Below are 15,887 nucleotides of genomic sequence, written 5' to 3' on the forward strand. Positions count from 1 at the left end.
AAATTCTCTACCTTTCTATTTAAATGCTGAGTTATTTTGTAATGTGTGTAATTGGAATTGGAAAACGTACCAAAATGCAATGATATAAAGCAGGGGCCGCCAAACTTACCTGGCCTCGGGCCGGTTCCTCCAGCGCTGATCGCGCGGCGGGCCAGAGGGCGGGGGAGCACACCCCCACACGCTATTTCTGGCGCACTTTAGGGTCGGCGGAGAACCGGAAATAGCTTGTGCACATGTGCGCGGGCTTCCGCAGACCTGAAAATGTGCCGGAAATGACGCTTGTGCATGCACAGAAGCTATTTCCGGTGCTCTGCTGACCCGAAAGTGGGCAGCCATGCCATGCTGGTAAGAGTGGGCGGCGGCAGCGGGCAGCGGGGTTCACTGTGGGCTGGAAAACTGAGTCCCTCAGGCCGCATCCGGCCCGCAGGCCTTAGTTTGGGGAAGCCTGATATGAAGGTTAATTTTGAAAGCCATGAGGCGGGCGGAAGGAAGCTGACAGGCTCTAAAGAGCCAAGGACATAAAGTGGAGTGTTATGATGTGAACATATATTATAAAATGGAATAGATATATGGGGGGGGGGGCAAATGTGTCCTTTTTTGCTCTTCAAAATATGTTAAGCCTACATTCGTGCAGGTAATAGTTTGGAGAGCAATATAAAATTTAAGATAGGGGTCACCTGGCTTACTAGCAGTACATGTGAAAAGGATCTGGAGGTCTTGGTGGACCACAAGCTGAACATGAGTCAACAGTGTGATGCAGCAGCAAAAAAAGCGAATGCTATTCTAGGCTGCACCAACAGGAGTGTAGTATCCCGATCAAGGGAAGTAACAGTCCCACTCTATTCTGCCTTGGTCTGACCACACCTGGAATACTGTGTCCCATTCTGGGCACCACAGTTTAAGAAGGATGGTAGCAAGCGTGTGCAGAGGAGGGCGACCAAGATGATCAAGGGTCTGGAAACTTAACCTTATGAGGAATGGTTGAGGGAGTTGTTTAGCCTGGAGAAGAGGAGACTGAGATGAGATCTGATAGCCATCTTCAAATATCTCAAGGGCTGTCACATGGAAGATGGAGCAAGCTTGTTTTCTCCTTCTCTAGAGGGTAGGCCTTGAACCAAAGGCTTCACATTACAAGAAAGGAGATTCCGACTAAACACCAGGAAGAACTTTCTGACAGTAAGAGCTGTTCAACAGTGGAATGTTCTCACCGTGGCCAACCAGATGCCTATGGGAAAACCAAGAATGTAACATCAGGGCAACAGCACCCTGCTCACCTGTGATTCCCAGCAGCTGGCTTTCAAAGGTCTGGTTCTGGAGGTAATATAGCCATCATGATTGGTAGCCACGATGGGCCCAAGTCCCTTGATTTCAAAAGGCTTAGGGGCACACCACATTTCCTGGGGGTCGGGTGGGGGGGAATAATGCTGTTAGGCTCCCTCTATTTTAATTAAAAAGAAAAGTAAGTTGGCTACATCAGGGGTCTGCAACCTTTAAGACAAAAAGAGCCACTTGGACCCGTTTCCGAAGGGAAAAAAAAACTGGTAGCCGCAAAACCATTGCGACCCACACCTCCCCATTGAAAATCTCCTCCCTCTCTGGGAACGCAAAGGTGTCTGTATTCTCCTGCTCTGGGGCTACAAAAGCAGTACAGCAAACGCCCCCACCCCGCCCCATGTCCCTTCCTGTCAAGCTGTTTCCACTGCACAGTAGCAGCTTCCCTGCCCCCCCCATCTCCTCCCCACCCCCGCAGCCTGGAAAGGGCAGTGGCTGAAGGAAGGAAAGGGTCATAGGGTGATGAGGGGGTGGCAGGAGGTGGGGGGGGTTGTAAGACAAAGCCGGAGCAACACTAGCCAGGATGGGGGGCTGCAGGAACCCGAAGTGTCGCCACTCAAAGTGTTTGAAGTTTCATCAACACAAAGGCGGGTGGCAATAGCAAGCACTTTGCTTGATTTAAAGGAGGAGCCCACAGAAGGCAGGCAGGCAGGCAAGACAGGCGCGAGCTCGGCTCAGCCCTTGGAAAGGCTGCGGCGTGTCACCGCCGCCACAGGCTACAGCCAGCAGTAGCCAAAGCAGCAGCAGCTCTGGGATGAGGTGCGGCCGGGGGCGCGCACAGCACATGGTGGGGCCGACTCGCCGAGCGGAACTGCCGCCTGCCGGACTCGCCCTTTCCTGGGCAGGGGCCACTGGACGCTGCGGGCACGCCAATTCCGCCGCGCCGCACCCAGCAGAGGCAGCGCCATCACTGCTGTGCACAGAAGCGCGCTCGCCGAAGCGGAACCAGCGGCAGGGAAACAGGCGCCGCTTCCTCGACCATTTTTAAAAAGAGGGCTTCCCCCCTCGCCCGCCACCCGCCGCCCCTGGCCCAGCCCGCAGCTGCCTACCTCGTTGTCGCCTCGACGCAGCAGCCAGCAGCAGCTCCACGCCAGCAGCAGCAGCCACACCTTCGATACAGGCGCCAAGGAGGGAAACTGCTGCTGTCTGCTGCTGGGCCTGCGCTGGCAGAAACGAGGCACGACGCATGGGCAGAGCAGCACAGCAGCAGCGCCCTCAGCCTCCGGAGCCGCGGCAAAGGTGTAAAAGAGCCGCATGCGGCTCCGGAGCTGCGGGTTGCAGACCCCTGGGCTACATGAAGAAAGCGTTGCCTCCTCTTCAGGAAATTAATGTGATTGTCATCCTTCCCATTGGAAAGTACTGTTTCTTTTACAGAGGTGTTTGGTTTCTCTCTCTGAACAGTTTGCTCCGATCTGAAGGTCTGGAGCCTATTCTGCGTGGAGCAGCTGCCTTAAAAGAACAGGAAGGACCAAACTTTCACAGCATGGATGCAGGATGAGGTCAGTGCTTCATCCCTCTCCTTGCAGGAAGGGTGACATTTTCAGTGACATGGTTTCCACAACCCCCCCTTCTTCTTTTGATGATGCCCTGCATTCCTAGTTGGGTTTCTTTTTCGCAGGGTTGCCATATTCCCAAAAGTTGGAATCTGTTGATTCCCAAATATTTATCCCAAATAAATTTAAGTTTTGGGGCTTGCTTTTGAATCTTAAAGCATTTTCCCCCTTTAAAAATCGCCCTACTTGCCATACCTCTTGAGTTTCCCCCTAAACATTTTGCCGATTCAGTGAAAATCCTCCCAGATGCCTTTTTGACAGTCTGATTCCCGGATGTGGATATGTGATATGTGATATGGCAGTCCTACTTTAAGGGTGTTTTGGATATCCATGATGAGATACAAAATCAAATGCTTTTGTTAATTTAAATAATTTTCAGTATTTTAAATATGCTGCTGACTCTGCATTATTAGATTGCATACAAAGATTAGTGTCATGAACTGGCAGGACTATAGGGAAAAGGAGGAGGATCCCAGCGAGGGGTCTAGCCAGGACTGGGACACACCAGGGCAAGCTGGGGATGGGGAAGGAGATGTTCGTATAGGGAGTACTCACAGGGTGGCAGAGGAGGACGAGGGGATGGGGGTTGTTGTACCGAAATCAGAGCAGCAGGACCTATCACCAGAGCGGCCCCTGTCTCCTTGAACACAGCAGGCTCTGAGGTGCAGGGAGCAACAGGCAGGGTGCTCCAGGAGGCTGAGGCAGGCAAGGACCCACAGCCCAGCTCACTAGCTGCCCAGGTGGGGCTCATTAGCTCCGGGAAGGAAGGTGTGATTCCTCAGATGGAGCTGGCTCAGAACAGGTGAGGGTCACCTGCCTCATCAAGTCCAGGTGCTGCAATCAGCAAGCAAAGAACCAAAGGGAAGCAGAGCTGAGGTGCTGTGTCTGCTCAACTGCCCATGTTGATGGACCTCTGCTTGGATACTCCTGGACCTCCACGGGACTGTACTTTGGGCTTGACTCTGCACTGTATCCTGACTTCAGACTTGGATTGACACTGAACCTTGTTTCCTGACCTTTGGCCTTTCAGCTTTGGTTCTTCGATTGTGGACTTTGCGGATGCTGATTGACCCTCTGATTTTGAACGTGGCCTTAGCACACTGTCTGGCTGCCAGGTAGGCCTGGGGGCTCAGGACAATTAGTAACTGAGTATAATCAGGTGGTTTCCTGGGACCACATATATGCTGTGATTAGGTGTCAGGCTAGACGGAATCCTAGGCTCCATTGCAGTGGAATGGGGGTGAGGGAAAGGGTCAATGTATTTCATCTCTCTCCATTGAATCAGATTGCAGTGTTTTAGCTTACGCCCCCTTCTTTCCAGAGCAATGTTATACTGACACAGGAGCCGGTCTGAAATGTCACTCTAGAAGTAACTCTTTGTGTCCAAAGACAACAACAGAGTCTTACAGCATTGTGGACTAGAGCCTGTCTTCATCTGATGTAAGATAATATCTGTCTGCAAATTTCGTCTCTCGAGAATGTTTAACCTGCTCTTCAGCCAAAAAGGCTCCCAGAGCAACTTCCCGACATTTAATTAAAACAAGACAGGATTTTAATCTAAGAGACACAACACAAAAGGGGATGGGGAGGGAAGAGTTGGGGGGGGACAACAACACAAAATTCTTTAAGTTAAATAGTAGCTCTTATAATGGCCAGCTGCTATGGAAACAGTTCAGGGGCAGGAGGAGCCCAGTGGAGCTGTTATTTTGATGGAGCTGCTTCTCGTCACATGAGGCTGTTGAATTTCCAAATCTTCATACTGTACAGCTAAATCTGGTGCCATTGATGTCAATGACCTCTAAAGGGTTAAGTCTGCACCAAAGGTCCACATGTGTTAGCTTGGCTTACTAGCCAACCATTATTTGTGATCACCACCAATTTGCTTCCCCATATCTTCTGGCATGCACAGGTGACTTGGGAGAGAGGCAGGGCCTTCTCTCATCTGGATGGGGTTGGGCGAAAGTAAGAAGCAGAAGGATTCTCTCCTACTGCTCAGATGGGACTCCTGCAATTTCTTACCTCCTCAAAAACTGCTGTGAAAATAAGACCTCTAGGGTGGTGGTAGGTCAACTGTTCAGTTCACCAGTGGGTTGGGGGCACTTGGCTCTCATGTGCTGATTTGTGGATTGCTGGTCTATCAGAGTGCTCTCGTTCCACTAGCATGAGGATTTACACTTGTGCAGTGGAACTCCCCGCCCTCCTCTTCCTCCTGCACATGCCCCCTGCCCTCCCCAGACCTGCTCCGGAGGGTTGGGGGAAACCCCAGAACAGATTTAGGGGGCACATGGCAGGAGAAGCAGGGGAAGTTCTGTTGCACATGTGCAAATCCTTGCATTGCTGGAACAAGTTACTGGTACTCAGTGCTGCATTGGATATAACCCATGTGGTTTTGCATGGCAGAAGCAGCAGTAAACTGCTGTCCCCACAATGCTATGATTTGAGGGAGTCTTAAATGAAAACTGCACATGCTCAAAGTATTTATTTCCCCCCTCAGGGGTGAACAAGATCATAGCAGGGGTGAACAAGTAGTTGTGAAGCAGAGGTCGTGTAACCTTTTGGATCTTGTGGGGATCTTTGCAAGCCAGAGGGACTGTTGTGGGCACCCCACCACAACAAAGCACACCCCACTACCCATTCTGTTAGCTCTAGTGGGATGTTAGTTTGAAGCCTTCATTGGGGAGGGACCCGGGGGGCGCACGCGCATGTGTGCCCATGGGCACAATGTTGGCAACCCCAGATACTTATTTGGGAAGAGAAGGGGCATGTTAGTTGTGTGCTTCACAGCTTGAAGTAACACACACAGCTGTTTTAAAAAAGGGACCCCTGTTTTAAAAAAGTGGCCCATAAGACAATGAAATGAAGATCTGAAATTAACAGCATGTCCCGCTGTCTTTGCATGTAATGCTTACATTCTCAGTGACAAGAATAGCTGTGTGCAGGAGGGCCGGGGCAATACTTTGCTGGCATTTGCTTTATGGAAAAGATAGCCGTGACTCAACTCCCAGAGTTTCATATCCAAAATGAGTTTTTGCTGTCAAGGTGTTTTCAACCTGAAATGACTACCAGTAAGTAGGCTGCTGTTTGTGGGTGCAAGTCAGGGGGAAGCAACAGGTTTAGGGGTAAGAATGCACAGCATCAGCCCTTTCAGTCTCTGCAGCTGGCCCTGGAGCAAACTCTGCCATCTGCAAAACAACAACCACAACCACCCCCCACAAAGCAGCGCGCAGCCATGTGTATCACAAAATTATCTTTATTTCTCTGATGGCTGTAAACAAAAGTGTACAGTACTTCTCAACTCATACAGAGCCTTTTCTATAAGCTGCTCTGCAACACAGTAGTAAAAACATCAGATTTCCAAAAGTGCCTTGTTACATTAATTTCCTTGCCAGGATTTGTGCAAATTCAGAGGAGCAGGGGAGGAAATACAGTATATAGATCACCTTGCCCCAGCCCCTTCCTGGATGTTACTCGAAATAACCCCCCCAGATGGCCAATGCTTGGGACAATGGGAGCTTTTCCCCAACAACATCTGGAAGGCACCAGGTTGAGAAAGGTTGATTTACAGACTATGTGATCCATGGTTTTCAATGTTGGCTGTTCTGTTTCCCCATTGTCAGAAGTGCCCCCCTTCTCCTGTGCATGACAGTTTCTAGTGCAATGACTGTGATCCTTAAATCACTTATTTTAGAGTATTACCTCTGAGGTTCATGACAGCACGATCCTAGGCATGCCTACTTAGATGTAAGTCCCACTGGGGTCTGTGGGACTTGCTCCCTAGTAAATGTGTCTAGGATTGTAGCCTTAGCAACATATTAATCTCTTTCAACTCACATTGTTTATAGCCAATAGTTATACATTCCATTTGTTAATACTGGCTTTGCTAGACATGCAAAATAATCCTCCTCTCTCCCTGTTCCCCCACCTTCGTATTTTTATGTGCATTAAAACAGAATGAACACCAGAGGGCAGCAAAATACAGAACAGGGAGAAATCTATTTTGTTTCTAAAAGCTGGAAAATACAAATAAATAATGTGCACATTTATTTTAGAAGCTGGCGAATTTCGGGTCTCTCTCTTCTTCCATCAGTTGGGTGGGGTGGGAGAAATAAAAGATGGATCAGGGGATACAATGGAATTTGTCTAAATGTAGAAAAATATTTTCTGAAGATCTGAGGTAATTAAGGCTGTAGGAACTCAAAAAGCAAGGTCAAAAGGTCTTGAGGTTTCTTCCCATTTAAGAAAATAATGCATTACAAAGATCTCAAACAAACAACTGATATCAGGTTTTGGACATGTAACTAACACACGGACACACACACACGCGTGCGCAAACAAACACACACCAATCTGTCCGAAACACGTTTGTGTTTTGTTTTTTTAATGTATGGATTAAAAAAATAAATGATATATATTTCTCTCTTCTTTCCCTAAGTGAAAAAATAAATAAAAAGATAAAACGGCAAGTTCACTCACATGAGGGAAAGGACATGTAAGAAGGGGAGAAATGAAGGAGGGGGGGAAGGATTTTTGCGAATTAGTCTTTGAGCAGCGCAGGATCCTTGGGAGTGGAATGACTCAGACGTCACTGGGAGATCTGGATCGGAAAGGCATGGTGGAGGAAACGCAGCAGCAGCAGATAGTCCACAACACTTTTTGGATTTCTTGGTTCCTGAAGGCATAGATCACAGGGTTGATCATGGAATTGTAGGTAGCCGGGAGTATTGTCATATAGGTGTAGAGAGCTGGGTACGTGTAATCTCCGAGGAGGCAGTAAATGGCAAAGGGGAGCCAACAGGAAGCAAAAGTCCCCAGGATGACAGCCAAGGTGGAGATGCCTTTCCTGGTGGTGACGTAGTGCGAAGTGGCCAAGAAGTGTCTCTGGAGGGCAATCTGCTGTGCATGCCTGCAGACGATCTTGCAGATCTGCACGTAGAGCTGCAACATCAAGGCGAAGACCATGAAGAAGGAGATGGAGAGGATGATGAGGTTGTTCTTGGTCAGCGGCTTGACGATGCTGCAGTTGGAGTCGTCCTTCAGGCAGTTCCAGCCCATGACGGGCAGCAGTCCGAAGCAGATGGAGACCCCCCAGGTGATGATGAGCATGATGTACGTCCGGGTCACTGTCCTTTCTGAATAGTACGTCAGCGCATTGTAGAGGGACAGGTACCGGTCTATGGTGATGGCCAGGAGGCTGCCCACGCTGGCAGTGAAGGAGCACACCAAGAGGCCCACCGTGATGAGGTTCACCACCTGGGACTGGATGCAGTAAACAAAGGCAAAGTGGAAGATGAGGCCTAAGCCGGCTAGCAGGTCTGCGGTGGCTAAGCTCCCGATCAGGAGGAACATCGGAGTCCGGAAGGCAGGGGTGTAGAAAATGATGGCCACCACAATGGCATTCTCGCAGGAGATGATGGTCCCGGAAACGCAAAGCACCACGTCCCAAGGATTCAAGGGAAGAGGAGGAGGAGCTTCGGAGAGATACAGGGAATTGCTGCTGCCATTGCTGGGCAGGAACCAGCCGGGCTGCTGGTCTTTAGTGGCATTGAGGCGCACCTCCTCTTTCATGCTGTCCTCTGGCAACCTGCAGTGGCACAAAAACACCCACTTAGCATCCTCTGAGACATGATGGAAATCAGCAGGCGTTTGTAAGTGTCGGGGGACCAGAGGGTGTGTGTGTGTGTGTGTGTGTTGATGGAGGTGGGTGGAGGTATTAGAACCAACTCCAGCCTTTATGGTGCTAGAAATCAAAGCAGGGGCAGACAGGCTACCTTTCAGGGCTAAAGTTTGCTGGTGGTGGTAGGAGTGCCCATCAAAATGCCACCCCTGTTGCACGTGATGGCTGCATGCCTCTTATCTGTGGTCTCTGGATGGGATATTTCTGGCCAGGGCCTGTCATTGTTTGCCATCATTCCCCCCCTTTCTTTTTTCTCAAATAAAGCCATCAAGATAAAGGATAGTAAACAAAATGCCACTATTGTTTCTGGTCAATGTACGCTTCCCTGGATTACATCATCACTGCGTACCTGGCAATCTTCCCTCCTTCCTTCCCCCCCTCCCTTGCCCAAAACACACACAAACTGAGCTCTCTCAGATCACTGACTTTCCCAAAAGTTTATGCAAGACTCTATAATGGAAAACTGTAAGATGGCAATGATGCCTCACAGCACAACCCTTAGGCTGATTGCAGTCTTTTGGCACCAAATGCATCACCGGTGGATTTGTAAGGTCTGGCACCAGCCTGCTCATCTCAGCCTTTGCCACGGAGCTGACATTGTTATTACATATGCCAAAGACCCGGTTTTGCTCCCTTTTCTTCTTTGCTTGTCTGTTGTACTAACCCCCCAACACTTCAGTTATTCAGCAGTTATCTATTAGAAATCCTTTCTCCCAAATTCATACTGCAGAGCTACATTCTGGTTTGCTTCCTGGAGAGAGGGCTACAGTGGGGGTGCTATATGTGGGTGAGAAAGTGAGACAGAGGTTTGGATGATTCCAAGCCCCTTCCTTTCTTTTGCCCGGGGACTAAGAATGCATGCATACCATACCCCTTACAGAGCTACAATTCCCAGCACCCTTAACAAACTACAGTTCCCAGGAGTCTTTTTTGGGGTGTCCTTTAAATGTGTGGCATGTCTGCAACCCTGTCCAGGTCTATTCAGAAGTCAGTGCCATTTAGTTCACTGAGGCTTCCTCCCAGGTAAAAGCATACAGGATTGCCGCTCTAAGGCTTAATTTTTAATAGATTTGTTTTGGGGGGGGAGGGGGTCTCACCTTTTGCATTGGGAAAGGGGCTTTGATGCAGAGAAGCTGGTCTGTCCTGAGCATGTCAAATACTGCGGAAAAGAGGAGGGCGGCGGCGGCGGCGGCACTTACCTCGGGTGATGTTCCAGAACAGGAGGCTGCACATTCAATCGGGATGGAGGGGAGGGGGGTCCGCTGCCTTGCGCGTCCGATTGGGTGGCTGCAGGACAAGGAATCCGCCTCTCTCAATGCAGATGCCCGCGGTCCTCCTATACCAGGAGGGCTGCGGACTGCAGGCTCCGTTGCAGCTACAATCCGAAGAGCAGTGAGGCTGGCAGGCAGGCAGACTGGCAAGGAGAAGCGCGGAGTTATACTTGAACAAGCCCCCTTTTTGAGGGTGACTCACACTTTCAGGCTTTGGGGCTGGGGCGGCTCCTCCTCACTTCGCATGTCTTTCTCCCGGGTGACGTCAATGGGCGGCGGGAGCCAATCACCTGGCTGCAGAGGGTAGGGGCGCGCGCGCGCCGTGTGGCATAGTAAGGCTGGAGAATTCCATTCATAAAAAAGGGAATGTATGCAAAATAATAATAATAATAGACAGCACCGCTGGGGCTCTTGATGCGTAACCAGCAGGTGCCTTCCTCCTCCTCCTCCTCCTTCCGCCCACCCTGTCCTTCCAAAGTCCTCTGCGGAAAAGGAATTGTGAAGGGAGGAGGAGGAGGAGGGGAGGAAGAGGCTCCCCAGCCCCTGGATTCCCCGACCGGGAGCAGCACCGGATTTTAGTCTTTCATATACCAGCAGTACCCTATGCTGGCTCAAAATTCGGCACCTCCCACCCTCTCGCCTTGTCTTCTGTTCAATTCACTACTACATCATAGTTGTGGCACCTGCTAGGCTGGGTGCCCAATGCAGTGGAACAAGTAATGCTGCCCTAAATCCACCTCTGGTCCAAGGACATAATGGTGGGAAGAGCTGCTGGTGTGGCTGGTTTATTGATGCGCCAGGTTGGGTTTCTACGAGGATGAGGCATGAATGGGACAAGCACATTTCGAGCCTCAGGTCCGACCCACCCATGAGGCAAGGTGAGGCAAGCCCCTCAGGCAGCAGAATCCACCAGGGCAGCCGATCCAGCCTCCAAGAAATGCATTGCCTGCTGCCACAGTGACAGCAACAGCTGTGGCATACTCCTTGGAGGCCAGATCTGCTGTGTCCTCTTGGCAGCCCCCCTCTTGGCGAATAGGAGGTGCTACCTGTATTCTCCCACCCTTGTTCGGGATGTAGATCAGTATATGTCCCTAAACCTCATGCCCAAGCAAATGTGGAAGTCAGAACATGGAGATTCCCTCTGCTTTTTATCTGCCACCGAGGGCATTATGATTCATCTGCCACACTGAGTGTTGTCCCACAAGTTGAGAGCGTGAACATCTCTCCGTGGGATGGTTTTACTGATCAGAGCTTTACTTTAATTTACTTTGTACTTAGATGCTGGATTTCTGCCTGTGCTCCTTGTCTGAAGTGTTTGGGTATAGTTCGGCATGAGCCTGTGTGACAGGGGTAGGGAAACTGTGGCTCTCCGGATTTAAGTTGGAGCCACAACTTAAATAAGTCCCAGCCAGCAAAGCCTCTTAGGTTGGATGGGCCACCTCTGCTCTGTTGTGGGACATCGTGTTAATACCTGAGTTGATTTTAAAAGGTTTTCTGACCAAATCTGGCCTTCTGAACGAGCCTTAAGCAAGAACATAAGAGGAGCCTGCTAAATTAGGCCAATGGCCCATCTAATCCTGCACTGGAGGAGGGCTGCAGCTCAGTGGCAGAGCATCTGTCCTGCATGCAGAAGATCCCAGGTTCAGTCTTCAGCATCTCCAGGTAGGGCTGGGAGAGACTCCCTGCGTAAAACCCTGGAGAACCAAGCCAACGCTCTGAGCCGCTTCATAGATGTTCTTCATCCTGTTTTCACAGCTGCCAGCCAGCTACCTGTGGGAAACCCTTCATATCTGTGGTCATGTAAGGATCTTATTCATCAGTCTTCATAGACTCTAAATCAGACGGGGCAAACTCATTTTATTCCAGCACCGTTCATCCACTTGGAGGTCCATTTTTAAACAGCAGCAGCAGCAGCAGCAGCAGCAGCAGCAGCAGCAGCAAGGGCTTTGACTAATTTAGAATCAAGGCACTCTGGCTGATAACGGTGTTTTTGCAGAGCTGCAATCACTGCCTGATTGTCAATCCCGGTCTCCACGTAATTTGCTACAGAGTTGTATTCCCCTTCATTAGCTGCACTACATCATTGTGCGGCTAAAGGGGAACATGCTTGAATCTACATTTTCAGCCTCTCTCTCTTGGGCTACTAAAGACGGTGAAATGGGACGGTGAAAAGTCTGCTGGAAATCCAAAACTCATTGCTCTGGGGAAACCTTCCTTAACCTGGTGTCCTCCAAATGCTTTGAACTACAACTCCCATAATTCCTGGCCATCAGCCGTGCAAGCTGGGGCTGATGGTAGTTTGATTCCAAAACAGTTCAGGATGCTCCGATGTGATTACTGACAGGAGTGAAACCTTGCCAGCATATTACACCTCTGCTCAGTGACCTGCACCGGCTGTTGCTGTGTGAAATTCAAGGTTTCTCTATTACTATATACAGCCCTTAACAGTTTGGGACCTGTTCCCTTGAAGAATTGCTTTACACCATATATGCCCACTTTGATTGGCAGAAGTGGCTCTTTCACACTTGCAAGTGTGACAGCACATTGTTGTTTAGTTGTTTAGTCGTGTCCAACTCTTTGTGACCCCATGGACCAGAGCATGCCAGGCACTCCTGTCTTCCACTGCCTCCCGCAGTTTGGTCAGACTTACGTTGGTAGCTTTGAGAACACTGTCCAACCATCTCGTCCTCTGTCGTCCCCTTCTCCCTGTGCCCTCAGTCTTTCCCAACATCAGGGTCTTTTCCAGCACATACACTGTGTAACTCCCTGCCTATTGATAGAAGGCAGGCATCTTTGCTGTACAGTTTTCAGCACCTCCTAAAAACTTTTTTGTTTACATATGCTTGCCCAGGTAAACTTAAATAACAAGTCTTATGTAAATCTGACATGTATGTTAACACCCCCACCCCCACCATGCATTAACCTTATAGGAAGCTCAGAGGCCTTCCTTGTGATCGTGCCCCAAGGATTGAATCTGTCTGCTTCCTACTCTGCTGGCCAGTTGCCCATCTCCCCTTCTTGGGCAAGGTTCTCGAGCGGATGGTCACAGAACCAGATCCAGGCGCTCTTGGAGGAAACTGATTTTCTAGGTCCATTTCAATCAGGGTTTAGGCCAGTTCTGGCACAGAAACTGCTTTGGTCAGCATGTATGATGACTCCTTCTGGGAAAGAGAGACAGGGGAAATGTGTCCCTGTTAATTCTCCTCAACCTCTCAGTGGCTTTCAATACCATCAGCCATGGTATCCTTCTGGAGTTGGGGATGGGTGGCCCCACTTTGTGGTGGTTGTGGTTCTACATGGATGGTCCTCTCCAGAGGGTGATGCTTGGGGAGTGCCCTTCATCCCCATGGAGTCCTCAGGGTTCAATTTTATCCCCTATAATCTATAACATCTATATGAAACTGCTGAGTGGGGTTATCCAGAGTTTTGGAGTACGCTGTCAGCAATATGCTGATGACACACAATTCCACTTCTCTTTTACATCTACAGGTGAGGCAGTGGAAGTGCTGGACCATTGCCTTGCCTTGGTAATGGACTGGAGGAGAGACAACAATCTGAAGCTCAATTCAGTTAAGACTGAGGCACTGTTAGTGGGTGGTTCCTTAGACTGCATGGATGGCAGGTTGCCTGCTCTTGATGAGATCACACTCCATCTGAAGGAGCAGATATGTAGCTTGAGGGTACTTCTGGATCCTCTGCTGTCGCTTGAGACTCAAGTGGCCTCAGTGGTGTGGAGTGTCTTCCATCAGCTTTGGCTGGTGACCCAGCTGCCCTTATTTGGACAGAGATAGCCTAACTTCTGTTTTCTATGCTCTGGTGACCCCTGGGTTAGATTACTACAACACGTTATATGTAGGAATGCACCTGAAGACTGTTTGGAAACTTCAGCTGGTGCAGAATTCGGCAGCCAGGCTGCTCACTAGGACAAGACAGTTTGAGCATATTACACGGAACCTGCCTTACTTTGCCATGTGATAAGGCTGCCTCTGGGGTCTGAGGCCCAGAAAGATCTGGGAGGGACCATTACTTGGTGGTACATGCTTTGCATGCAGAATGGTCTCTGGTTCAGTCCCTCCCATCTCCATTTAAAGGAACAGGTAGCAGTAGTGGGAAAGAACTCTGCCTGAAACCCTGAAGATTTGTTGCCAGTCCAAGTAGATGAGGTATGAGGAATGTTTGGCTCTCTATGACATCCCTGAATGACAATATCCACCAGTCCCAGCAAGCATGGCCAATAGCCAGGGGTGGTAGGAGTTGTAGTTCAGCAACATCTGGAAGGCCTGAATTAGAAAATACTGAGCTAGATTGAGAAATTGATTGACCTGTTATTTGGAACTTCTTAGCTTAACCATATAATTTACTTCCATGACCTTTTAAGATACCTACTCCAGGACAGACTACCAGAGTCAATCTGACCTTAGGATAGACTTCCTTTCTATGTCGCATAAATCATAGGTGTGCGCCAATTCCTCTTACTATAGACATCTCAAGCAGAGTGGAAGCTCGTGCTTCAGTGTGAATGGGGTGGACAACCATCAGTTTAAAATAACTCCTTTTCAGAACTTTTCCTGGGGGTGGAGGTGGGGAATATCTTTCAAAATAGAACATCCTAATTGAGATTATGATGCATCATCTGTCTCCATCTTTTTATTTTATATTTTTAACTAGTGACTCTACCACTGAAGCGAATGAAATGCAATATATCTCCCTTTTCTCCAGCTGGTGCTTCTGCCAGCAGAATATCAAACAGCACCAGTTATATAATAGCCCACTGCACGCCATACATGTGTAATTAGATCCCACCAGAGAAAGCAGGCAGGCAGTGGAAGGAACACCCTTTGAAGTATTTCGGAATGATGATCTTGAGTGCTCCCGTATGCATAATGGATTTTTAATTTTTTTTGGCCTTGAAATAAAACAAGGGGTTGGACACTTGATCCCGTTGTAGGTGTCGCCTGTGGGTCTGTTTGCAAGGCTAACAACAAACCGCCCCAGGATCTTGATCACTGCTGAAGATTCAAGTTGCTCTGCAAGGGCTACAGAGCAGGGAGCTGTCTGTGGTGCTGAATATCCGTTCTTTGACCCAGCAACTCTGAATGAAAGGCTCCAAGGCTCACCTTACCATCAAGCAAAATGAAGTCGTTGCTTCAGCTGGCAGATTTCAGAGCGGGAGGCTTCTCTTCCCATATTCATCTCTCCTCAGCTTTAAATACTATGCAGTCACAGCCCACTTTGTGCCCCCCCCCTCCAGCTTCTCGTTATCTCTTGGATATTCAGCCCCGTGGCTTCCTAGGGAGAGTGAATTTGGATATCATCCTTTTTCTTTTCTTTTCTGAGTTATGGGGAAACTTGAAAGCTCCAGAACAGACCTGGGGATAAATGCAGCCTCCTCGTCTCTTTCTGGCCCCCAGGACTCCTTGGGTGCTTTTTACATTACTGGAATATGCCCTTGAAATCAGATCCTGCTTCCTGCTTGCCGGATGAAGGATAGGGAGGGGTGTGGGAGTGTGGAAAAAGCTAGCCTACTGTTATGAAGGTAAAATCCACATTTGTTGCTCTGACCCTGCTCACCACTGGCATGTGGCCCTCCGGCTGAAAAGGATTCCCTACACGGGCGTAGCCAAGTGGGGGCAGCCCCCCCATCAAGTAAAACAATAGAAATACTTAACTAACTGGCCAATCGTGTCGGTTCTGACCCCCCCAAAAAAGTACTGCCTCCCCCAACCAAGTCCTGCTCCCCTACCAAAAATCCTGGTTATGCCCATGATTCCCTACCCCTAATCTCCAAACCAACCATAGTGCCAAGGGCATGTACTTAAAGGCAATATATTCCCTGAAATTTGTAGCTGGAAAAAACAGCCTGAGTGATTTGGAAAATAGAGTAAGGGGATCTCTTTTTGGAGAGGGGGAACTAGAAATGAGGTGAAGCCAAGAGAGCTTTGGAAAGGAAGTTACAGGGTGGGGCAGTGGAAATCAAGTTGGGACTCTGGACCAGCCTTTACGGTACCTTTCCTGCAGCTGGTTTAGCCCTGCAGTGTTTTGCTGGAAGTGCATAAG

General features: G+C 49.3%; 1 protein-coding gene across 1 annotated transcript; it reads right to left on the minus strand.

Annotated features, from left to right (window-relative positions):
* Window positions 1-7,252: 7,252 nt before the first annotated feature.
* On the minus strand, window positions 7,253-8,490 carry GPR3 (G protein-coupled receptor 3). Its single transcript, XM_033157899.1, has one exon. The coding sequence runs from the start codon at window positions 8,448-8,450 to the stop codon at window positions 7,461-7,463; it is 990 nt and encodes a 329-aa protein (XP_033013790.1). The 5' UTR covers window positions 8,451-8,490; the 3' UTR covers window positions 7,253-7,460.
* Window positions 8,491-15,887: the final 7,397 nt, after the last annotated feature.

The sequence above is a fragment of the Lacerta agilis genome, chromosome 8 (assembly GCF_009819535.1).
Source record: "Lacerta agilis isolate rLacAgi1 chromosome 8, rLacAgi1.pri, whole genome shotgun sequence".
Lineage (NCBI taxonomy): Eukaryota > Metazoa > Chordata > Lepidosauria > Squamata > Lacertidae > Lacerta > Lacerta agilis.

Excerpts from the sequence above, each read along its gene's own strand:
- GPR3 (XM_033157899.1), bottom strand. The coding sequence starts at position 8,450 with ATGAAAGAGGAGGTGCGCCTCAATGCCACTAAAGACCAGCAGCCCGGC.